The 23,215-nt window shown below is 55.5% G+C and overlaps 1 protein-coding gene across 1 annotated transcript in view; it reads right to left on the minus strand.

The window, feature by feature from the left end:
• The window catches only part of KCNQ3 (potassium voltage-gated channel subfamily Q member 3), a 164,999-nt gene that overhangs the window by 16,044 nt on the left and 125,740 nt on the right, over positions 1–23,215 (minus strand). Inside the window, exons 2-9 of the mRNA XM_059672320.1 lie at positions 17,135–17,225; positions 15,232–15,358; positions 13,872–14,044; positions 10,619–10,774; positions 9,464–9,574; positions 8,801–8,896; positions 7,368–7,466; positions 5,076–5,098 (exon numbers count right to left, since the gene is read on the minus strand). Coding sequence (XP_059528303.1) covers positions 5,076–5,098; positions 7,368–7,466; positions 8,801–8,896; positions 9,464–9,574; positions 10,619–10,774; positions 13,872–14,044; positions 15,232–15,358; positions 17,135–17,225 — 876 coding nt within the window. The remainder of the gene's footprint in view (positions 1–5,075; positions 5,099–7,367; positions 7,467–8,800; positions 8,897–9,463; positions 9,575–10,618; positions 10,775–13,871; positions 14,045–15,231; positions 15,359–17,134; positions 17,226–23,215) is intronic.

Genomic DNA, 23,215 nt, shown 5'->3' on the forward strand with positions numbered 1-23,215 from the left:
CTTCTATGCCCACCAAGCCCCTCGCCTGTCCGGTCGCCTCCTGCACGGCTGGCCGCACTCAGGCCCACGGCTTGTCACTCCCTTTCTTGCCTTCTCAGCGGCCCCCATCCTCACCTGCCCTTTAAGGCCGCCTGAGCGTCCCCTGGACATTCCGCACCCGCCTCTGCCGCACAGACACGCTGCGCTTTCCCGTCAGTTTGCCATACTGTGTGGAGATGGCGCGTTCCCACTCTGCCCGCCCCTGAACTGTGTGGTCCGAGCAGAGCAGACACGTTGCCTTATTATCTCCGAACCCAGCACACGGCCCTGCTCGGCACACCCCGATGGGCAGGGCAGCAGCGAGAACCACGGGCTTTGGGGCAACAGCAGGCTGCACGGGCCTGTCCTGAGAAAGGTGTGCCCTGGACATGGGACTCATTCTCTCGGCTCCCCGCTTCCTCTCAGCCCTGGCTGCACATGGCTGACTGAGGGTAAGTGAGCAATGCATGCTGAGCGCCAGCCACTGTCTGGGATGCCAGCGCCTTCCAGAAACGCTGGCTGTCACCATTATCTCCGTTAGCAATCCTCTTCCCGCAGCCGCCTAGGAACGTTAATGATGTGTGGAAAGGATGGGTACCATTTCCTGGGCCACAAAAATAGTTGTGTGCCCTTGTTTTTTTAATGAACTGAAATGAGTTCCTGGGAGCTCTCTATCATTTTACAGCACTCCTTTTAATTGTTTATTTCTCTATTACAATCGGCATCCAATATTCTATTATTTTACAGTACTTATTCACACTAGACTCAAATACTCCCCATTGTCACTGAACTTGACCTCGGCAGGAGATAAGTCTATGCGGACTTAATTCCAATTAAAATAAGCAAAACAAAAGCATCGGCAGCCACTCTGTCCTGCCAGGAGAGCCCCCGGAAGTGCTGACTATCTGAGAGCTAATGAGAGGCCTCCCCAGCTTCTATCTGCTGAGTTTGGGATTCGCTGGTTTGGCATTTACACGGTTCATTGCAACCTCGAACAGTCTGAACGGCCGCGCTCCATTCACTTAATGCCCCATTGTTCAGAGAAGATGGCTGACAAGATGTGATTTCATCAGCATTAGGAACCCGGAGGCGGCGGGCACAAGTCACGGCCATTGCATCTAAGAGGCTTAGGGAATTCTCCCTCCAGCAAAAGTGGGCGATCAGCTTACCTCTAAGTTGTGTTGCCTGAAATCTGACATGCCCGAAGGACCGTCACGTGCCAGGCAAAGTGCACCCCTGAAACTCAAACCCATCCCGGCCTTTCTCCACTCGGACTTCCAGGGCAGGACTCGGGCCGTGGGCTCTGAGGGGCTGCGGGCCTGGCAGGAGAAGCCCTCCCTGGAGCTGACGCCCCATTTCCTGGGAAGGTGAGGACAGGCGATTCTGAAACGTGAACTGGGAAAACTGCAACTCAGTGGGTTGGGGACGGAAAGGTCAACTCAAGATTGTTCTGTCCGGAGGGAGGCGGCAGGGGCTCCTGACTCCGCTCTCAGCCCCAGGGAAGTCCAGCCCCGCCCCTGGGCAGTTCCCTGACTGCACACCTCCGGGCCTCTGCACCTGCTGTGACCTGTTCCCGGGAAACCTTCCACCCTCCTGTCACCTCAACGACTCTTTATCCGAAACGTGGCTAGGACGCTCACTGTCGCCCCCAGAGCCCACGGGCTTCCCCCAGCACGTAGCCTGTACTTTGATTCTCTCAGAAACTCCTGTCTATTTTTCGATTGGTTCATAATTCAGAGGGAATGGGGTGCTGTCAATGGGTACTCCTGCATGTTCCAAAAGGAGAAGTGAGACCGAGCCCTTAGGACGTGCCAGGAATCCCCCGGAGGTTAGACTGGCCCAGGCCTCGCCTCTGCATCTCAGTTACTCGCAGCCTGGCCCCACTGGCAGGGTCTGGATGGCAGAAAATACTAACAGTGGTCGGAATGGGGCCAGGCTCTTATTTTGCTCTGGGTAATAATTTTCTCATCAGTGAAATGAGGGGTTTGGCTTAATTGAGCGTTCGATTTCTGCACACCTTTAACAGTCATTAATTCCAGGGCACGGAAGGAGATTTATGGCCAACATCCTCCATCACCCCAGGAGATGAATTTCATGTGGCTGATGTCACAGGGAGAAGGCAAAGCCTGAATTATAGCGCCTGTCGATGCTCCTCCCCTCAGTAGTATATCCTGGCTCCGAGCCTTTCCCTGCCTCATGGCAGGGACTCCAGGTACGTGAGCCAAGAAAAGGCGGAAGAAAACAAACCAACAGATTAGGTTAACAGTTCCCAACTACCAGTGACTGCGACCGTGAACTACAAAGATAGGCCACGTCCTGCTCTCGCAACTTTCTTAGCTGTATAACCTTATGCAAGTCACTTGCCTCTTTGAACCGCAGTGTTCTCATGTGTAAAATGGGGGTTAAAAATAGCTTCTACTCAAGGGCTCACTGTGAGGCTGGATGTGCTTAGAACTATACCCGGCAAGCCGTGAGCATTCTTTATAAATGACTGTTATGATGTTTGAATTCTCTGATCCAAAGAATGATCGTCTACTAAATCTGACAGCTGTGCCGGGAAGGACATAATACAAGACAGGAGATAAAGAAGCTGCCTGGAACACACTGCTTCCCTCTCCAAAGACGAATGCAGAGACAGCCCAAAGGCTGCTGTTCAGCCTGAAATGCTCGGAAATACAAGGCGAACGACTGGGCTCCAGTAAACAGCATTGTCAACAGGTACCTGTTTTGAACATTTGAAAATGCTAGTTTCTATCAAACAAATGCCCCTGATCATCAGCCATGCTGCCTCTCTAATGAACAGTCCCTACTGATGCTTAAAATGATGTCCCAGCCCTAGTCAGTGTTGCCTGCGAACTGAAGGGTCCTGGGATGGACTCTGGACTAGGGCACATGCCTGAGTTGCAGGCTCGATCCCCAGTAAGGGGTGTGAAGGAGGCAGCCAATCAATGATTCTCTCTCATCACTGATGTTTCTGTTTCTCTCTGCCCCTCCCTTCCTCTATCAATAATAAACACACACACAAGAGCACATGATGTCCCGCACACAACACACCCGTCTTTTCTGGTGCAATATGTGGAATAAATGAGGCTCGGAGGGGTTCATTGTTGATGGTGTGTAATGCAATATTATTTTTAGGGCGTTAAGAATTTATGGGGAGAACTGATGCCTGTCAGGGGCAACTGTGATTTTTGTCTGCTCTATGTTTCATCCCTGTTTTTCAGGGAAAAGGACCGTATTCTATTGGGGAACTGATTGTCCAACTTCAATCAAGTGACTCTAACGGGAGCTGCCAATCATAGCATCGTGACCTCACACCCAGTCACTCTAACAGTGGACACATGGCCCAGGGTTGGGCTGGCAGTGGCTTCTCACTCTCTGAGCCAGAGAGTCTGTCCAAAGTGTGCATGTGGGACACAAATTGGGCTGACCCAAGGGCTTCCCTGGGAATTTTTGCACTGGAGCTGCGTGCAAAGAAAAAATGTAGGATTCTGGGGCTGCCTGCACCCACACTTTATCAGGATGGCGAAGGTCAGCCGAAAGAGTGAGACCACAAAGAAAAGCAGAGGGGAGAGAACGGAGGAATCCCAGAAGGCCCCATTCCTTGTTTGCCATGGTTCCCAGCACGTCTGATGGGTGACTTGAGCCATGACATTGTCCTCCCAGTCCCAGGTCATTTAAGTTGGGTCTCTGACACTCATAGAACATAGAGTCTGCCTATCCATCACCCACCCACCCACTTTTCTGTAAGCCTCAAAATGCCTCTCTCTGGCCTTCGTTAACCCAGTGCACTGTGATTTTGGCATGGACGTTCCAGATTGGCTGAATTCTGTTCATGCCGGTACAGAAAAGGCTCCTAAGGTAGACTGAGTAACTTGCAGTATCAACACTTGCATGATCTAAAACCCTGTTGGTCCTGAGAGAAGGAGGGGAAAGAGCACCCGCTGGGAGTCCTGAGACCTGGCTGTGTCACCCCCGGAGCTCACAGGCCCTGTAACTTGGGGTGAACCTGCCCCCCCACCCCCCAGGAGGCTCGGCTTCTGTAAAAGCACCCCTCTGAGGTGTCTCCCCGCTCTGCCTCTGCAGTTCCCTAGCAGATGTCCCCTGAGCCTCCTCGGCAGTATCCCCCAGCGCCCCCTACAGCCCAAACTGGGTCCAGGAAAGAAACGCACGTCCTTTGAAAACAGGCACAAAGAAGGTGGCAAGGCGGCATTGCTTCTGTTGGGAGCTCAGTGCTGTCTGTAAGGGGCTCTTTAAGGTGGGGTGACGGAGGGGATAGGGCACCATGGACCCCATTCGGAAGGACGGACCCAGTTTCCCACAGACCACTGTCCCCAAGTGGTTCCCCTACAAGTTGGTCCAGGGCCCTGCCACCTCCTCTGCCCTGCTCCTGCCAGCTGCAGAAGAACGCGGTTGAGCTGAACGGCTAGGAGACCGAGTGCAAGGTCCCCAAGCAGTCTGTCCACATAACAGAGCAAATACATATCTAAGCTGACGTTGGCAGGGACGGTCCTGCTTCACAGCCTCGAGCAGGTCCAGGCTCTCTGCTTTGCGGCATCTTCCCGAGAGGGAGCGAGAGGGAGGGACAGAGAAGGCTCACGGCCACAGCTGTGGGGCCACGAATTCCAGTCCCGACTCCCTTTTCAAAGAGCCACCCGGGGGCCCAGGAAGCAAAGGAAGCGACACGTAGTGAAGTACCATGGTCTTCGTGTTCAGGCCTGAGTTTGAATTTTGGTCTGTCACTCAGTGAGCCGGGTGACCCAGAGGGAGTGAGCCCAGTCTCCTGAATCTAAACGTGAGGCTCGGGGGTGCACTGCGGTGGGGAGGACCCACTGAGACAGCGGGTGCGGGACTGCCGGCACCGAACCCACCTCGAGGAGAAACTGAGCAAGTGGCGCGGCTGTTCCCACCAGGAAGGTGTCCTGGAGTAAGTTAACATGAAGCAGGTGACGCTCTATCCGTCACCAGCATGGCCGCCCAGGGGCCCTGCACCACACAGAGCTGGGCCCTCCGTCCGGACACAGCGGTGGAAGAGAAATTCACAATCAGAAACGTACCTGGCTGCTGCCTCCAGCTGTTCCTTCCTGTAAGGCGAGGAGGGAGAGAGAAACAGAGCATGAATTATACAGAACCCTTGCCCCACAATGTGCCCGCAGCTTCCCTTTGATGAAGGCAGAGGGAGAGAGAGGAACCCCAGGGCGAGGCGGTGAGTCTGGAGGGGACCCACTGAATGAGATGGGCGTCTCCAGCTAGACCCCAGGCTCCTGCTGCTCTGCCCGCTCAAGGCTCTTCTCAGCCATTCATTCATCCATCCATTCACTCATCTAGAAAATGGTTTCTGAGCACCTTCTCTGCCCCAGGCCCTGTGCTGGGCTCAGGGCATCTGTCTAGCGATGGGGACAGACCAGGGAACCAGGAATGTCATCATTTAGCAGCTACACACCCATCACTCTGTCACCACCATCATCACCATAGTCGACATCATCATGACAAATATTACTGAGCAATAATTAACAGGCAGAGACCATTATAAGTGCTTTTTATGGATACCAACCCTATGGAGTATTACCATGCCCATTTTCCTGATGAGAAAACTGAGGCACAGAGAGGCTACGGGAATTGCTCGAGGTCTCACAGTTAGGAAGCAGCAGAGTCAGGACTCAAACCCAGGCCACCTGGCTCGGTGCCCATAGTACTAACCACAAGGCCGCGTATGCTCTGCACACATTTGTGACTCTGAGCCTTCACTCAGGCCCTGCCGGGAACTCCCTGCCTCTTTGCCCTGCCTGGGATAGTCACGTTCATCCTTAGCGTTCCAGCAGAAAGGGCCCCTCTTTTTTTGTGTATTTCTTATCCAACTCCCCAGGGTCTACACTGAGCTAATCTCGCAGGTGGGACTGTATTCAGATCGCATGGTGTCAGTCAGAATTACGTGGTAGCCCATGAACTGCTTGGGGCCAGAGCCTTGGTATTTTAGCTCCAAAATCTGAGCACCCCACACCCTGGCCCACGGTGCGTGCACAGTAAACACTGAGGGGATAACTGGCCTATCGCTGGGAGGGGGGAGGGGAGAAATGGGGAGAGAAGAGGCATCATGATAGTGGAGTACAGGGACAGCGGGAGAGTTAGGAATTTCTAGTTCATGGTCAGCTCAACATCTGGTTCCAGTCTGGCCTTGGGCTGGCCACACAGCCTCTGGCCCATTTCCCCCCTGAAGCACGAGGACAGAGGGAAAGGGTGCGGGAGTGGGCTGAGGGAAGACAGGAGAAGGAGGACTGGGGAGCAGTGTTAAAGAATGAGGGGCATCCCTTCCCATCCTTTCTCCTTCTCCAAGACCATGAGCTCAGGCCTTCTCCATCATCACACTCCCCACTGCCCCCTCCCCAGCGCTCGACCCTGACTCACCTCTCCGCAAGATCTGCCCCATGGTCTCACCTCCAAACACACCACCTCTTACACCTGGCCCCACCCACCGGCTTCCCTTCTGTGCCAACGATGACGATGAAGGGTCCCGCTGACGATGGCCAATCCTCCGCCTGTGATTCGGAGCCCATGCCCTCTGCCCTGCTCTCTCCTCTAGTCCTCCCTCCCCACTGTGCCCACCTTTACCCGCTCTACCAGGCCCTTCCCATTTCCATGGCAACGTGCCTTACACTTGAGAACCTCTCACTTATTTTGGAGGGTGCCTGTGAGGATTCACTGAAACCTGACCTTGGAGGTCTGGACCGTAGTGCACATCTAATAAACACTAATTTCTCCCGCCCTTTCCCAGGTGCTGGCCATGGAAAGGGGTTTTATTTCCCCTTCCTTTCCTCTCCCCTCTGAGAGCACAAATGACATCTTGGGGTCCCCTGAGGGTCCCTCCTGCAGCTTCCGCCTGGCCGTTCTCAGCATCCGGAGCGGCAGCAGGGGCAGAACAAGTGGGGCGGGGGAGCAGGCATCGCCAGGGTGGCCCCTCACACTGGCTCCCCACTTCCTCAGCCACTGATCCCGCTCACACATCGATACGACCTTCCCTTATCAGCCACTCAGCATCGGCACCCTGAGTCATCTGGGGTTTCTTTAAAAATGATGCCTGAGCGTCAACCTATGAACCAGGAGATCATAATTTGATTCAGAGTCAGGGCACATGCCTGGGTTGTGGGCTCCATCCCCAGTGTGGGGTGTACAGGAGGCAGCCGATCAATACTGATGCCTGAGTCCCTCCCGGGGGAGTCTGATTAATCACCCTGGTCCCTGGGAGTTTTTAAGCTCCCTGTGATCCTAATGTGTGCCCATGGGCACCAATGCAGACCCATGGGAGGGGCAGCTGGCCACGCCCTGAGCGGTCCAGATGGGTCACCCACCACTTGCCTGAAGAACGGAAAAGAGACGACCGACTCATAGAACCTCCACGTGGCCACCAGGTCGATCCTGTTGGGGTTGGTAGCGTAGTACCGCCAGGCAGCCTGCGGGGAGAAGAGACCGACCTGGTGTCACCTGACTGCTCACACGGTCCCACAGCCTTAGAGCACGGCTCATGCCCTTGGAGGGAGAGACTCACAAATCCATAGGAAGACAAATATTGTCTTTGGTGCCACTTCTGGGTGCAGGAGATAGCGGAGAGGGGGTTTGAGGCTAATGTGCTAGAATTACTGGATACTGGGATGGTTTGGGGTTGGGGGGTCATGGTGTACACTCTTGGAGACTGGGGCTGGCCTGGAAACGACAGTGTGTAGGGTAGCATCTAGGACCATCCCATATCAGACCCACGGAGACACTACCCGGACACAAGTTACGAGTGGGTGGCCATTCAGTCCCATGCAGCCGCAGCCAGGACTCTCCACTCTCCTGTTCTCTGTGCTCCCCACGGCCAGGAGGCCACGAAGCACGAAGTCCCTCTGACGTGATGGGAGCACTCCTGCCTTTGCCACCACCTCTCACCATCGTCCCAGCCTCCAGCCCAGGGCAGGGCGTGCTGGCCACGGAGAGCCGGCAGGCAGGCAGCAGCATTGCCGCAGGATGCGTGACAGTGGAACACAGCGTGAGTTTCAGTTCCCCGTGTAAGGCCTCTCTTCCTCTCTGGCTTATGGGCTCCCGAGCCGAGCCCTGGCAGAGGTGAGGCCACACCTTCTTGAAGCGACCGGCTCAGCTCCTGGACGCCAGGCTGACTTCCTGGTGGGTCCCCCAGTAAAGACTGGGGTGGGGAGTAGAAAGACCCAAATTCTCCACTGCAGCTTAGTTAGTAAAACAGCAGATGGTCCCGGCCGGTGGGACTCAGTGGTTGAGTGTTGACCCAGGCACCAAGTGGTCACCAGTTGGATTCCCAGTCAGAACCATGCCCAGGTTTCAGGCTCAATACCCAGTGGGGGGCATGCAGGAGGCAGCCGATTGATGTCTCTCTCTCACTGATGTTTCTCTCTCTCTCTCTCTAAAATTCATAAAAACATATTTAAAAAAACATAGCAGATGGGTTGGTCTGAGTCCTGAGATGGTCTATTTCCTGATTGGCTTAGGACCCGGAAGGAAGAGGGATAGGACTGTCACTAAGCACCCACCGAGCCCGGCCAGACAGACAACCACAGAAACACCACAGCCACCCATGTGCAAGCTGGTCCTGGGTTGGGTCCCAGGCCACGGGCATGCCCACCCCTGTAGAAGCACACACACACACACACACGTACACATGCCCACATACATGCACACGCCACCACATGCATGTTCACACACCCATATGTGTGCACACATGCACCAGGCCTGCACACAGATTTAATCCCATCCCGCTCACCCGCAGCAGACAGACCTGAATGAGTTCAGCAGCCGGCTTCCTCCTTTTCTCAAAGTGCTTCTGCCGGTGCTGCTCCTGCACCTTGAGTGCCAGCCCGGACCCCAGGATGCCCTGGAGGGAAAGTCAGGCTCGGAGGCAGCCCCCAAGACACTCCTGGGAACCCACCCACTCCCGGCCGCAGTGACAACACCAAGTGCTGGGGAGAAGGGAGTAGGCTGCTGGGTGAAATGGAGCCTTGACGTCTGGGAGGCCTGCCTCTGCAGCTTAGTGGCGCTCTGCCCGCCACTTCGGCCACTCGGCCACTTCCTGACTCTGCCACTTTTCAGCCGTGAGGCCCTGAGCAAGTCTGTTATCTGTGTGGCTCAGCTTTTCCGCAGACATGGAGCTGAGCAATCCCAGGACAGGCTCGGAGATGCCCTCCAGGGTTCTGCCAGAGGAGGGAGCGACGACCAGTCTGAAGATGGCAGCGGGGACACTGGGTCTTGGAGGAGGACTCACTCCCGGCAAAGGGACCTGCACAGCGCGTGGCAGAGAGCAGACACCATGCTGCAGGGATGGCCAGTGAGTGGGCAGCGCTGGAGTTCATGGCGTGAAGGATGGAAGGTGAGGTGACAGGCAGAGCGGGGCCAGGCGGGGAGGGTCCTGCGTGTGCACTCGGGTGCACACTGAGGTACTCACGGCCGGCAGGGCAAAGAAGGAGACGCCGATGAGGGAGAAAGTGGCTGCGATCAGACGGCCTTCCCACGTCTTGGGGGTCTTGTCTCCGTAGCCAATGGTGGCCAGTGTGATCTGAAGAGAGAGGGGCTCAGACGAGGGGTCCCCAGGGAGAGGGAAACCAGGGGTGTATCCCTGAGCTCCCCCCATCATATCAGCCTCTGTACTGACTTGGGGGCGGGGGGCTGTGACTATTTAGAATGAGATCCCGTAGGAGAAAAGCTACCAAGTATCAAGGAACTTACATGGATCCTTGAGGGCACACCTGCCCTGAGTTAAGGATTTCCTACCTATAGACGACGACTCACAAATGTTTCAGTAACTGCAAACATGTTTGTGCATGTACCTACGTGTATTTGTGTGATTTTGTGTATAGCCACGTTACCGAGTATGTGTGCTTGTGAGTGCATTTACATGTATCTGGACACAGGTGTGCGTGTCCAATGTCTGCTATGTGCTGTGCACTCCTGTGTATGATCACATGTATTAACGTGAACACATGTACTTGTGAACCCAGGAGGCAGGAGAGCAAAGCAGGTAAGAGCTTGGCCTCCACAGCCCAACAGCCGGAGTTCAAATCCCAGGTCAACCACGGACTGGCTCAGGGTCTGCCTTGAATCAGTTCCTTACCCGCTTCATGCCTCAGTTTCCCCATTTATAAAGGGCACAATAAGAGTTGTTTGAGTTTAAACTGTGTTAATAAAGGTGACGTGCCTAAAGCAGCGCTCTGGAGCAAGTATGCCTTTGGCAGGTGCCACCTTGTGCCACGTGTCCCTGTGGGTGTGGTGCTGAGTCGCTAGGTGTGTCTGAAGGCCTGTGTCACCGTGTGTGTTTGCACACGTGTGGCTTGGTTGATAACAGCCTACAACTAATGAGGTAAGGGCCCTAGTGACCCTGGGACCAGACTGCTGCGACGCCTGACTTCTTATAAACACGATGGAAAGCCTGCTTGTTCAAAGCGTGCAGCCTGTGAGGGGTCGCCCAAGGGCAGGATGGGAAATGGAGGCGGTCTCACTCTCACTGTGACTGCAGAGTGCAGCCGCCCATCTCTCTCTGTGGATAACAGGCCATCCCCATGGCAGGGGCAGGGGGGGAGGGGGCTGGCAAAGGGTGACTCACCAGGCCCCACCAAAGGGCGTCTGCATAGGTCTCAAACTCCTCTTTCATCTCTTCTCCCTGCGCATCCACCTCCGGCACGTCTTTCTCCACCAGGTATACAAGAAACGAAGAAAGGATGAGGGTCAGGAAGCCGATGTACCAGGCGGTGATGAGCTCCTGGAGAGAGCAGGGGACAAGGGAAGAGGACCCTGGAGGCCGTGGGGTGGGTGCTGGCGGTGGAGTCCAGCTCTGCCAGCTCCGTGACCCTGGGCAAGTTACTCACCGTCTCTGGCCCTCACCTCCCATCACTGTGAAATGGGGCCAGTGACATGGTCATTGTTTCCAGCATGAACACCGTGAGTGCCTGGCTGTCGGTGGAGGGGGAGATTTCCACCTCTAGGGGGAGGACCCCGATATCACAGCTCAGAGACTGCTGTCTCTGAGACAAGGCTTGGAACTCAGGAGACTGATTCCACGCAGGACTGGGCAGAATAAAGCTCGTTCCACTGGAAACTGACACTGGGGCGGGGGGGGGGGGCTAGTGTGCACAGTGCACAGCGCTGTGGACAGGCCCAGCCTGCCAAGTGCCTGTGTGACCCTGGGCACAGGACCCTCCTCCCAGCCTCGGTTCCCCGAGTTTTACAATGAAAGACTGGACCACAGAGTTCCAGAAAGTGCCACCTGCATTACTGGGGGAATGCAGAGGCAGTTTTCATGTGAGTCACCTACTGATTGAAACCATATTAAAAATGAGCATAAATGACACCTAAAACCTATGATGTCATGTATGTTATCACATGACAGACTAGGACACATGAGTAAGTAAACCAGAGAAAGGTACTGCAAAAAAGTTAAGGAAGAGTAGGATGGTGCAGAGATATGGCAATGATGGGTGTCGCTGGAGTTCAAACACCCGACGGGGACAATCCCTAAGGCTCGCTCTCCCTCATTCTATTCCAGCTTCAAGGTGCAGCTCGGTAGCCTGGGTGGGGAGAAAGTCAAGGTTATGGACGCACATGATCTGGAGATTAGGTTTGTCACCCCCGCTGAGTCGTCAGAAAACAAAGTTGTTCATATCAATATCTGTCACCTGTCTGGCCGCAGGAGGCCGGTCAGCGGGCCTGCGGGTCGCTGGGCTCTCACTGACAGCTCGCTTCCTGCCTCTGTCGGGCCTTTGCCGACCCTGGTCTCGCTGCCTAAACGGCCGTTCTCCACGGGACCAACCAGAGCGTGGCGCCAGCTGCAGACTCATGTCACCTCCACTGTGAACTTCCCCCGGATCTGCTCCCCGAATTAGAGAGCGGGTTTATCTCTAGTTCCTTTATGTCTTGGCTATTTTCTTTTTTTGTTAATCCTCACTGGAGGATGTTTTTCCATTAATTTTTAGGGAGAGTGGAAGAGAGAGGGAAAGACAGAAACATCGATGTGAGAGAAACACATCGATTGGTTGCCTCCAGCACGAACCCTGACCAGGGCCCAGGCCGGTTGGGAACCTACAACCCAGGTACGTGCCCTTGACCGGAATTGAAACTGAGACCCTTTGGTCTGCAGGCTGACACTCCATCCACTGAGCCAAACCGGCTGGGGCTGCCTTTGCTATTTTCCAAGCAGACTTGTCTGAATGACTAACACTTCATTATGCCCAGTGCACATGTGTGAGCTCACGCCACAGAGAGAGAGGTTCTTTTAGACGGTGCACGCGATCCAGCCAGCCGCTCCCCTCTCCAGGGTCTGCCCTGCAGGGGGCTCGAGTGGGCAAGCAGGAACTGGCACTCCCTCCCTGGGCTCCTGTGTGAGCACCAGCCTCCGGCCAGGCTGTGGGCAGTTCCAGCGTTCCTGCGTGTTTTCATACGCTCTGACCCCAGATGTGAGTCAGAAGTTTCATCTGATGCTTAACCAAACACACATCCTATGCCCAGAAAAACTAGCTGCGGGTTATTAAGAGGCGGTATAATGGTTATGGGCGAGGAGCAAAAATGTGTCCCAGTCCTGTGCTTTGCGGCCATTTAAAAGGCTATTCAGGGTAATCCTGCCTGGACGCGGTTTTCACCAGCAGCTCCGAAGCAGAGCCTGTGGCTGCTCCCGGCGCCGTGGCTCCTGCACCTGCCTCGTGGGCGCCTGCACCTGCCTGAGCTCCTGCGGTCGGTGGTGGCTGAGGGAAGATCTAGCCAATGTGGGGAGTGAGGGGCGGAGGGCCATTCTGCAGGGTGCTCCAGGCCCCTCTTCCCTCGGCTCGGTGACTCAAGGCTCATTTTTAGGAGCGATGGGGCCCTCTGGCCACATCAGAGCTGTGTGTGCGAGAAGGTGTCAACACTCTCAGGTCCTCGGTTCTGGGAGCAGAGCCTGGCCTCTCCTGGCCCTGCGGAGTCTAACTCTGTGGGACATGGGCCTGGAGCCCTCGTCACCTGGTTCCCTGGACAACTCCCTCCGCGGGCTCCTGGCTCTGCTTTCTCCTGCCCGGGCCTCCGAAGGGCTTCCCTGCCTGAGCGAGGCACACGGTTCTCCTGCACTCTCCAGGGAACAGCTAAGGTTTGGACTAATGGAGCACCTCGGCTCCAGGCACAGGCTCTGCCTGCCTCAGTTTCCACCCCGGCTCAGGTACAGGGCACTCTGGGAGGGGATCAGACTAAGCCCCGTGGTTCGAGCTGCCGTTCTCACTCGGAGAGGTGAGCTCCACCACGCCCAGCAGCAAACCACGGAACCTGGGCTGGAGCCAGGCTGCCCGGTGTGCGTCCCAGGGCATGACCTTGGGCAGCTACTTCCTCCTTCCGCGTCTGCTTCCCTGTCCGTGTGATGGGAAACAATCGTGCCCGACTCCCGGCTGAGCGGATCCGGGCTCAGCACCGACCAATAGCAGCTGAACCTCTTCCACATGCTGGGCGTGTGCTGGGTGCTTGGCCCCCGAGGTGACAGCAGTGCCAATCAATCTGGGTGACTCTGGAGCCTTCTCCTCCCCCGACGCTACCTTGCCTTAGCTCAGGTCTCCCTCTCCACAGCCCAGAGGCAGAGGCCTGAGGAGCCCTGCCTGGAAATGAGGAAACTGCGGTCAACAGGGTTGAATGACATGTCGTTTGTATCTGGTGGAGCTGAGCCGGGCCCAGGTCTACCTGCTTCAGTTCCCCGTAGCCCACCGGCTTCTGCCCTCCCTCGCCCCCCCTCTTGTCATCACCAGTGGTGGCAGAATACCCTCCGGGGACACCCTGCTGGAGGGCACGCCCTGGAAAGCTTTGCGGGTGGGAGCCCCGTGGCCTCGTGGCCTCTCCGTGGCACCTACTTTGCTGTGGGCGCAGATGGCCGAGCCCAGGAGCTTCCAGGTGCCGCCCCTGCGGTCCATCCGCAGCATGCGCAGGATCTGCAGGAAGCGCAGGCTCCGCAGCGACGTGGCCAGGACATTGCCCTGGTTGCCCACGGCGACCACGGGCACAGAGGCAATCAGCACGAAGATGTCTGGGAGAGAGCACAGACAAAGGGCCCGTGACCAGAGCTGTCCGGGCTACAACGAAGCCACCACAGGCCCTGTCTGCTGGCACAGGCGAGTGCCAAGCCCTGCCTGTGAAATCGTGCATCAACCACACGTGGGAAGTGGAATCAGTCTCCTGAGACAGAACGTGGGACATACTAGAAAGGTGTAGTTGAAGCCACATTTCCTGACAAAAGGAGAATCTACTGGAATGGAGAGGAGGAACAGAGTGGCTGAACTCAAAATATCTGGAGGAGTCAGAGGAGTTAAGATGGATAAACTCCTTGATAGGTAGTGAGCGCCCCATGACTGGAAGTATGCAAGCAGTCTGCATGACCAGCTGACGGCTGCTGCGAAGGGGACTGAAACATTAGACAGGAGGGCATGTGGACCAAAGGCCTCTGGCTGGCCCTTCAGCGCCGGCGTTCTATAATCCTGACACTTTAACCATCCCTGGGATTCTATGTTCTACGTCCCCTAGCCATCACTGTGGGCAGACTTTGTCTTGTCATGCTATGATTTTAGTAGGATGTTCAGATGGGACATACGGGTCTATGCTGTACCAGGAGGGGAGAATGACAGCTCCCACCTTCTCTGCTATCAGAATGCCTGCACCCAAATGAAGGGCCCAGGGACACTTCCTCAGAGCCACTCTTGGGTCAAGACAGAGCAACATGGTGGTGGGGGGGGGGGGGGGCAGGGAGGGGCACAGGTGCTAGGTTCATCCAGACCTGGATGTTAGGAATATACTGTGTGACTGGAACATGGCTCAGCTCTGTGAGCCTCAGTCCCCACCTCTGGAAAATGGGCACAACAGGGTCCGCTAGAAACAATTCTCAGCCTGCAGTGGTGTCTCTCTTCCCCCGCCTCCCCCCATCAGTCCAGATATGCAGGGATGACTGGGTGCTACGATCTAGGGACCGGGATGCTCAACAGCTTGCAAGGGGCTGGCTCCTTCCAAGTCCAAATGCTGAGCGTGCCCGCACGCCCAGGAAGAATCACTGCTCTGTGGAATCACGAGGAGGGGACACAGAGGAGGATTCAGCAGCAGGAGGAACTCGTGGAGGTGGGGTGGGGGGTGCGGCAGGCTGGGCTGGCCTCAGCAGAGCCCAGGCATCCCCAGGAGAAGAGTGTGGGAAGGGGACTTGGCCAGGTGGCTCAGGGGTGGGCTTACCCAACATGCACAGGGGCTTCCTGGCAAACTTCAGCCGCCCCCGCCAGCCTTTGTAGCGGCAGCAGCAGCCAGCGGCCCAGATCCTCAGAGCAAACTCGGCTCCAAAGACGAAAATCGCAAACGTTTCCTGTGTTGAAGAAATAAGCGGAGACACGGATTGACCAGGGCCCAGGCCCCGGGAACCCGCAGTGGCTGCACCGGTCGCTGCTCTGTGGCGGAGGGGAGAGAATGGGTCCTCCCCTCCGCTGGACAGCTCCTGCCTTCATTCCCTTGGGCTCAGGGTCCCGAACACTCAGGCTTGCAAAGTGATTACTTGTTCTTTTTTCTTTTTTAAAAATATTTTCATGGATTTCAGAGAGAAAGAAGGAGGGAAAAAGAGAAACATTATCAACTGCCTCCTACACGCCCCCTACTGGGGATCGAGGCTGCAACCCGGGCATATGCCCTGACTGGAAATCGAACCAGCGACCTCTTGGTTCATAGGTCAAAGCTCAACCACTGAGCCATGCCAGCCGGGCCTTTTTCTATATTTCTGCTCCAATGGATTGTTTTTTTAATCCCTCTAATGTGTTCAATGCCCCTACTAAGTGCAGTTGTGTTGAAAAGAGAGGGCCCTGGTTTTGCTAACTGTTCCAGTGTCACTGGGCCTGGCTCCTGGGCCAGGCACCAGCCAGACAGGGTTCCGTAATATTATCTTCATTTTACACTTTGAAAAACCAAGGCAAGGAATAGGGAGGCATATTTCTCAAGGCTACCAGTGGCAAAGAAAGCAGCCCAGGCTAGGAACCTGGCATGGAGCCCATGTCGTAAGCCCCATGCCACCTCCTGGGTCACTGGGTGGGCCCTGTCCCTCCTGCACCTCCCTGTGATCATAGGACAGCTTTGCCTCCCTCTCTCTTTGGTGGTCTCCGGGGGCCCTGGGGAGCGGCTGCTCCATGGTGACCCCAGAAACCTAGTCCCTGGAATGAGCCGGTCGCCCAGGATCCACCCGCTCAGGTCTCAGCTCGGGGTGCGTGGATCGTAAACACCTGTTCTCAGAAGGAATCTATGGCCTCGGAGCCAAGGATGGCAAGTGAGTGCCAGCCAAAGCTTCTGCTCTTTTGTGAACCCTAACTGGGGGACTGGCACCCGCTCCCGGAAGAGGTGGGCTGAGTCCGCATCCAGCAAGGGTGTGGTCACCCCAAAGGCCAGGGCCCTCCTGGGGCCTCTGCCAGAGCAGAGGAGGCTGCTCCCAGCCCGTCGGCATGGCTGCCCACCTGCTATTTGCACGTATTTCAGGCCAGGACGTGAGGAATCCGAGTCAGGGCCATTAGGCAACTTGCCGAAGAACGCTAGGCCCCTCTCTCTGTACCACACCCTGACGGGGAACCAAAAGGAAAACAGGCAGAGGCCGTGGGGGAGGTAAGCTTATGCGGGAACGGGGTTTGGTACTTGGCCTTGAGCGGAGTTAGAGACCCGCAGGCTTGAGGAAGGAAAGCAGAGGCAGGGTCCGGAATGGACTATGCCTCTGTGCTAACTTTCAGGGGACTGGGAGCTGTAGCTTAGAATGTAGCTTAGAATGTAGGCGTCCCACAGCTGACCTCATTCAGAGAGATCCTACCTACGCTCCGTATCCAGAGTGTATGTAAACCTTGGGGAGATCCCCACGTGGCGTGTGCAGTGGGCATGCCCCAAGGCTGTGCACTGGTTATATCTGATCTAGAATAACAAATGGCACTCCCCAATCCACCCATGGCCCTGGCAGACCTGACCGTGTCATCCGGGCACTGCTTTCTCATGGCTTGGCCAGAGACCCCAGGAAGCCCAAACTAACTGGGCACAACTGCACCCAAGGGCAGCCTCCTGGCCTTGGCCATGAAAGTCCAACCAGAAACGCAGCGCTGTGGTGGGTCGGCGATCTCACCAGCAGCAGAAGCCAGTCCCCCGAGACAGTCTCGTACTCCTTGAACGTGGTCAGCACGGCCAGGATCAAGCAGCCCAGGACGATCAGGAACCTGGGAGGGAAAGAAGACGGAGTCTGAGGCAGCGCCGAGTCCCGGCTGCTCCGAGGCTAGACGGGGAAAGGTGACAGACAGTGGGATGGACGCCACAACCTCCATCGGGCTTGGGCATGTGTCGTGATATTCCATTTAACCTCGTAACAAACTGCAAGGCGGGTAAGGTTAATATTCCAGTTAAAGAAGGCAAGGCTGTGCATATTTCTGCTTTACCAGCTCGTTAGTGGCATCGGTTAGTTAGCTGGAACTCGCACTAGATCACCTGGTCCCAACCCCGGGGCTGCAGAACCCCCGGGAGACCAAAGGTCTTCACACGCTTTAGTAAACCATCAGGAATGTGAATGCATGAATGACAAGTCCTGCTCGTACAGGACTCTGATGTTAAAATATGTGAAAAAGTTCTCAGGGTAAGGAAAACACAAACTCCTTCCAAACGTGATCCATCCCGCAAAGGCCTCGATCACCACGTCTTAGTAGGTTTCCTTTTTGTTTGTTTTGCCTTTTACAGCCAGTAGGTGCTCAAGGAAATAACCTCTTTCCACTGAGGATCTTCAGAATCGTTTGTGAGATTGCCGAGCGTTCTTCCTGCAGAACAGCAGCCACCACACTGCCTGAGGCAGGACGCCATCCCAATGCCTGGCCCCAGAGTCCCTCTTGGGTGGGACCCCTTTCATCTAGTGAAACCGTGTACGGAGCCAGACAAGGTGGAAGTTGCAACCCTAAGGACACAGACTGCTAACCTCCTCAGCAACACAAATGAAGGAACTGGAGGAGGGCCCTGGCCGGGTAGCTAGTGGGTTAGAGTGTTGTCCCGATACGCCAAGGTTGCAGGTTCCATACCTGTACAGGGCACACACAAGGAGCAACCAATGACTGTATAAATAAGTGGAACAACAAATCAATGTTTCTCTCTCAAATTAATAAAATTTGCTTAAAAAAAAAACTGGAGGCGGGAGTTGGTCTTCAGGGCTGGGAATGATGACAGAGAGGACACACTTCACCGCGTGCTGAAGGGTTTTTAAGAACAAGAACATCTAAAATGTTAGGCTTGTGGCCCTGCAACGCAACCCATCAACCACAGCCTGTGGGAGTGGCTTTGTCTTGAGTTGGCATCGGACATGGAGCTGCAGCCCGTGGCTGGGAGAGAGAAGCGCTCGGCGTCCCACAGCTGACCTCATTCAGAGAGATCCTACCTACGCTCCGTATCCAGAGTGTATGTAAACCTTGGGGAGATCCCACGAGGCGTGTGCGGTGAGCCTGCCCCAAGGCTGCTCCCAGTGAGTCACGCCCTGGCATACTCCCCCTCCGTGGGTGCAGGCGGCACTTTTGACTTGCTTCTTACAACAGACCAAGGCAAAGATGATGGGTTGTCACTCCCTCAATTAGGTTTTGGTATGCAGCAAAGACAATGAGATAGACGCACCTGTGACGATGTTCCTTTATATAAGACTCGATCTTAGCAGGATGGAGCGAGCGAGTTTCCTGCTGGCCTTGGCATGAGCTATGCTGTGAAGGGGCTGGAGAGCGACAAGGCAAGAAACGGTGGTGGCTTCTAGGACCCTAGAGAAGCCCCCAGCTGACAGCCAGCATGTAAGTGAGACCCACGACCGGGTGAGCTTGGAGAACCCCCAAGCTGTACAAAGGAACGTCACCCAGCCCCAAACTGCTCTGTGAGACCCCAAGCCCAGGACTCGGTGAAGCTGTGCCCAGACTCCCAGCCTACGGAAACCGCGAGACAATAATGCGTGTTGCTTATAAGCTGCTAGCTGTTATGCAGCCATAGAAAACTAACAGTGTGGAATGGGAATCTGTGCCACATGCATCCAGTGTCTACAGAGCAGGGTAACTCCCACCCACCCCCACCCCCCAATTCATCAGCTTGTGTCTGGGCTGCGCCTGTGTGTTTGGTCTCTGAGACTCCACTCCCTGAGGGCGGACACTGTCTGGCTTCTCCCTGAACCCCAGTGACTGTCTCAGAGTCTGGCACTTATTACGAACCCGTGAGTGTTTGGAGAATGGATAGAAATGACTTCAGGGATGAGCAACTGCCCTGCCGTTGGAGTCAAAGGCAAAGGACATACAGTGGTTCTGGAGAGACAGGCGGAGGGATGGGAAGGGCTCTGTAGACCAAGGGAAGGGTATGGACTTGATTCAGCAGAAGATCTTTAAATATACACAGCTCCACGTCCACACCCATATCATCTACCTCTGTATCTTATCTTCACATCGCTGTCTGTGTTATCGGAAACGTCGGGCCTGCGGGCCGTGTAAGGCCCAAGAAATCATTTGGTCTGGTAAGGCATTAGGGGTGAGTTCATGAAATGTTTGACCAAATACAGCCGGCTAATTTTTAAAAAACGTATTTTTCTTGATTTCAGAGAGTAAGGGAGAGGAGAGCGAGATAGAAATATCAATGATGAAAGAGAACCATTGATCGGCTGCCTCCTGCACGTCCCACACTGGGGATCAAGCCCGCAACCTGGGCATATGCCCTGACTGGGAATCAAACCATGACCTCCTGGTTCATAGGTGGACGCTCAACCACTGAGCCACACCAGCCGGCCAGCAGGCTAGTTTTTAGGCTGATAATTTTGCATGGCCTGCGAATGACACTGTAAACATCTAAATGGCCTTGGCCAGAAGAAAGATTTCCCATTCCTGATCTATATCAACGAAGTCTGCCCCGGACAGGACAGCTCCGGGAAGCTGCTGACATGGGTGGATGAGAGAGGGTGAGGGCTGACTGGCGAGATGACAAGGGTCCCATGAGAGTGAACGAGGGTCTCGGAGGTCTTGGCAGGATCTGTGACGAACGGGGCGCAGAGGCTGAACAAGAGGAGCAGCTGTGAGGTCTCGGGGGTGGGTGACAGGGTGGACAAGTGCTGGTCACTGACATAGGAGCATGCGCACAAGCCGGCAGGACTGAAAGATGAACCACGCCGTGGACCTGCGGAAAGAGCCAGCAGGCTGACCGAAGCTCAAGTCTAAAGCTTAGGGCAGTGGTCGGGCCTGGGGACCTCAATCCCTTCCCCGCTAATAGTCTGGGACCGCAGAGCCAGCAGAGGCAACAATTCAGCCTTAACCAATCACCAAAGCGCAGGTTCAGCCGGTTCCCTTCGGAGGGAGGGCGCAGAGCCGGGCTTTGGCCAGCGGGGGGCAGCAAAGGCCAGGCCCCAGGCCAAGCTTAGCATTTCCTTGCCCATCAAGAAGGAAAAGCACCAGCCACCTCAGGGAGTCGCTTTCTGAGGTTTGAGAACAGTAATTTATTTATAAAGCAAAGCGCACGCAGGAAGTTCCTGCGCCTGAGAAGAGGAAACGCCTTTTGGCCTCTTGCAGGTTTCAATTTGCTCTTTCCATTGAACTTGATGCCGGGGTGGAAGCCAGGTTTGCGTGGCTGGACAGTCCTCCCTTCTCCTGTCCTGACTCTCTCCTCTCCCTGCCTCCCCAAGGATGCTTCTCCTCCTCTGACATGGCGGTTTCCGTCTCTGTGGTTCACCCCACTTTTATGTGCACTCCCCTAACTTCTTTTCCACTCCTCTCCTTTCCTCTCTCCTCTCTCCCCCTTCCTCTCTCCTCACTTCTTGCCCAGTCCTTCCCGCCCCCCACCCCCTCCTACCCCCCCCAGGACCTTCAGGAGTGAGCAGGGGCTTATGGGCCGAGTCCTGGGCAGAGCCAACAGCTGCCTTCTGTCTGCAAGGTGGGCTGTCTTTGCAAATGAGCCAGTCAGGGTCAAGGGTCTCAGACATGCCCTTACAGCAGACACTGTCAGTCTCCTACATGCTTCCAGCCTACTCCTCTGCCCTTGCCCACCCAGGCCGGGGTGGGGTGGGGGAGGGGGGAGACAGGGTGGGAGGAAACCAACACAGGAAGCGGCTCCGTAGCTGCTCTTGGTGTCTCAAGTGGAAGGTCTGGGGGCTGAGACAAGAAACAGAGCTGCCAAACCTGTTTGAATGGGGATGTGTGCAATCTCTCCCTAGCCAGGCGAAGGCAGGCTGAACCCCCTAACAGAGCAGGTGTTGCTGACGCCATCCTTAGCCCACTGTCCTGATCCTCAGGCACCACCGCTGGTCTTTGGTCTCCAGCAGGAGACAAAAGCTACGGCTCCCCATCCGAAATGCCCCAGAGGTAAAGCACCCACTGTGTGCGGGGAGCTCTTTATTCCCGGAGTCAGCCCGAGGGCTTCTGGGAATCACAGTGCACAGCCCAAGGGGCTGGCTGACGAAGCTCACAGCTCACAGCTCACATCTACCTTTTCCCAGGCCTCAGTGTCTGTCTGCGACATGAGGGGACTGAGTTACACGATGCCAAAGGCCATCGGGGCACTTCCTGCGGGTTCAGGCTTCCGGGGCCGGTGAGAAGGCCCGAAAGAGCTTTCCAAGACCAACAGGCTGGAGTTTCCTTCTCGGCTGTCACTCACCACCGGGGCCTGTTTCCTCACCTGTAAAGGGGAATGACAGTGGCTCCTAATTCAGGGCTGTGGTGAGAAGTAAACGAGACGGACAATGCTTAGACACTACCGCCGGCCTGGTGTAGCTCACAGGTCAGTATCTGCTAGCGATGACCTGCTAGGAACCACAGGAGTGAATTTTAGCTCCAGTGGGTCAGGCCGATGACTGAGTCCCACGTGGTTGAAGGAACGTGCTGCCATTCCATCAGACGTGGGTTCCTTATTCAGAATGGGCAGATCAACTAAGAACTGGATGAGGCCCTAGCTGGGTGCTGAGTCCCATGATGCACTGCACCAGCTACACCAGTCTGAGTCCCATTTGGCTACTTCTGCAGGGCTGCTTGTCACTGTCCTCGGATCCATCCAGCCTCCGAAAGAAGACCACCATTATGTCTGGGCGGCGTGGGAAAGGTGAAGGCCTCTGCCAGGGTTACCAGCCTCTCCAGACCCACTACTCTGTTCCAGGCCTCTGACCTCCTCCACACTAGCAAGGGCCTCAGCCGAAATACACAACAGTCCCATTAACACTGCAGCCAACACCCTCCCCCCTACCCCCGCCTCCCGCCCCAGCACCCCTGTCTTGATCGGACACTTCCAGATAGAGGGGAGGCTATCGAAGCTCTGGCAGGTCACATTCTCTTCTGCCTGAGGGCTAGAGACAGAAGCCAGCCAGGCTGAGTGGCAGACACACTGGGATCTGGGCCAAACACGTGGGGAGAAATAGGCCATCTCTGGATGTTTCCTTTTTCCTCCAGAACAAGCCATCTCTCTGACCATCCTGAGATGTTGATATCAGTCTGGTCCCCAACCCCCTCTCTGAGAATGGCATCCAACTTATCCTGGGCAGCGTGCTTCCACGTGTCAGGACTGCTCTGGGGACCGCCCTCTCTGCAAAGCCTGGTTACCAACATAGCATTTTTGTTCAACATGTCAAAACTGCATCCTAAGAGAGTAGGTGCTATAAAGTGATGGGAGGTTGTGTTTTGAGCATCTTCTTCATGTTGCAGGCATCTGCCGTGTTCTTCTCATAACAGTACCACAAAGGAAAAAAGGAAAGGTGTGGGGTCTAATTGTACCAAGGCTTAAGATGATCTCCAGGGGCCCCTCTCACCATTCACACGTGTAGTTAATCCCCCCTGAGGAAAGGTGGCTGGGACCTGTGATGAGTTTCTAACCAATAGAAAGAAGTCAAAGAGAGGTGTCCCTCCTGCGATTAGGTTACAAAAGACTGTGACTGCCATCTTGCTGGTGGACTCTCTCTTGCTGGCTTTGATGAAGCAAGCTGCCATGTTGGAGAGGCCCACATGGTATGGGACTAAACGCGGCTTTCATCCAACAGCCAGCAAGGAACGAAGACTCTGGGTCCTACAGCCTCAAGGAACCAAATTCTCCCCACAACCACAAAAGGGGGCTTGGAAGAGAATCCTTCCCCGGTCGGGCCTTCAGATGGGCCCCCAGCCCTGGCGGACACCTTCACTGTAGCCTCTGTGAGCTACCTGAACACGAGGCCCAGGTAAGCCGTGCCGGGATTCCTGATGCC

Source organism: Myotis daubentonii, chromosome 17 (genome assembly GCF_963259705.1).
Source record: "Myotis daubentonii chromosome 17, mMyoDau2.1, whole genome shotgun sequence".
Lineage (NCBI taxonomy): Eukaryota > Metazoa > Chordata > Mammalia > Chiroptera > Vespertilionidae > Myotis > Myotis daubentonii.